At 39.2% G+C, this 1,752-nt stretch overlaps 1 protein-coding gene across 1 annotated transcript in view; it reads left to right on the top strand.

Annotated features, from left to right (window-relative positions):
- Positions 1-395, top strand: part of LOC102497753 (olfactory receptor 2S2) — a 960-nt gene extending 565 nt beyond the window's left edge. Inside the window, exon 1 of the mRNA XM_027770042.1 lies at positions 1-395. This exon is cut by the window's left edge and continues 565 nt beyond it. Coding sequence (XP_027625843.1) covers positions 1-395 — 395 coding nt within the window.
- Positions 396-1,752: the final 1,357 nt, after the last annotated feature.

The raw sequence follows: 1,752 nt of genomic DNA on the forward strand, positions 1-1,752 counted from the left end.
CCTGTGCTGACATCTCCATCAATGTGATCAGCATGGAAGTGACAAACGTGATATTCCTGGTGGTCCCAGTGCTGTTCATCTCGGTCTCTTATATCTTCATTATTATCACCATCCTGAGGATTCCTTCAGCAGAGGGGAGGAAAAAGGCCTTCTCCACCTGCTCTGCCCACCTCACCGTCGTGGTCGTCTTCTATGGGACCTTATTTTTCATGTACACCAAGCCCAAGTCTAAGGACTCTCTTGGAACAGAAATGGATGACCTTTCAGACAAGCTCATCCCCCTCTTCTATGGGGTGGTGACCCCCATGTTGAACCCCATCATCTATAGCTTGAGGAACAAGGATGTGAAAGCTGCTATGAGAAACCTGGTGGCTCAGAAACGCTTCAGCCAGTGATGGTGAATGTTGTCACCCACATGGAAGAAAGGACTCCCAATCACATCAGCTGACATTCAAAAGCCAAGTCAAGTTAACAAGAATTCTGTTCTACCTAAGGCCACGTGCAGGGAATGTTTCACTCAGGGTATCTCTTGAGTTTGGTCAAGTATCTGATGACTTAACTGATGCCACTTCTAAACTCTGATAGAGAATGATGAAGATATTCTGAACACATGCTGAAACTATGTAAGACAGCAGTCATTAGACAAGTTGAAGGGCGTTGTGTCTAGGCTGTAGGGTCAGTACAGGGAAGTTGATGGTGCTCACAGCAATGTTGCCATCCCTGTTGGAGTCATCAGGAAAAGTAAAAGAATAGGAGGAAGTGAAAATTTTTATTGGAACTTTGCTTTATTAGATTCAGTTGCCAAAGAGCCAAGAAGAGACAAAGACATGATCTTCACATAGACGAATTTTGGGTGGGAATAATTTATTCAGATAACTATCTGCTTCACTATGAGATTTTTGAGGCTTTTTTTTTTTTCTGGATTGACTGTAGATTATGAAATACTGGTAATAAATTACGTTCAAGAAGGAACAACTTTTATTGCTTATACCATTTCCTAGCAGAAATGCTGTATTTCTGACCAATACTAACTCATGTTCTGAAAAAGGAAAGATAGATAGACAGACACAGAGAGAGGGAGAGAAACACACTAGCTATACATGTTTGAAAACTTTGGGGCCACATGTTGAAAAATTCTCTACAGCATGAATTCACAAAGCCTAGTCTGCTATGAATGCCCAAGATGGTATAAATTCTGTAACATATTCTAAGAGTCCACAGTTCAGCACAATTCAAATTGAGAAGCTTTTTCTTCCCTCTAACCTTCAGCAGGTTGCTTATTCACTCAGTCTATGTCTTCGTATATTAGTTAGTTAGTTTAAAGAAGGTTTAAAATTTAATTTTATACATTGTCATTTACATATATATTATTTATATATATAATAAAATAAAAATATATAGTTGACCAGAGAGAGACAGCAAGAGAGAAGGAAAGTGAGAAAGCAAGCTGCCAGGCCTAGGACTCGAATCGCAGTCAGCCATGTGGGAGTCCAGCCTCCTCAACCACCACACCACCTGCTGGCTTCTCTTCATATATTTAAACCTAACCACTAGCTTTCCATGGATTAGATAACACTATAAATATTATATAAATTATATTCACAATTAAAATGCAAGATGTTTTAATAGTTTATTATGAAAGCTATACAGTGATATATCATGTTAAAAAATGCAGAAAAATACTTTTTCTGTCTCTAGCCACGAAAGACAAATGTGAGATTTTAACGGCTGTGGACAGGCAGAGTGCTTATC

This window comes from Tupaia chinensis, unplaced genomic scaffold (assembly GCF_000334495.1).
Source record: "Tupaia chinensis unplaced genomic scaffold, TupChi_1.0 Scaffold000104_1, whole genome shotgun sequence".
Classification (NCBI taxonomy): Eukaryota; Metazoa; Chordata; class Mammalia; order Scandentia; family Tupaiidae; genus Tupaia; species Tupaia belangeri.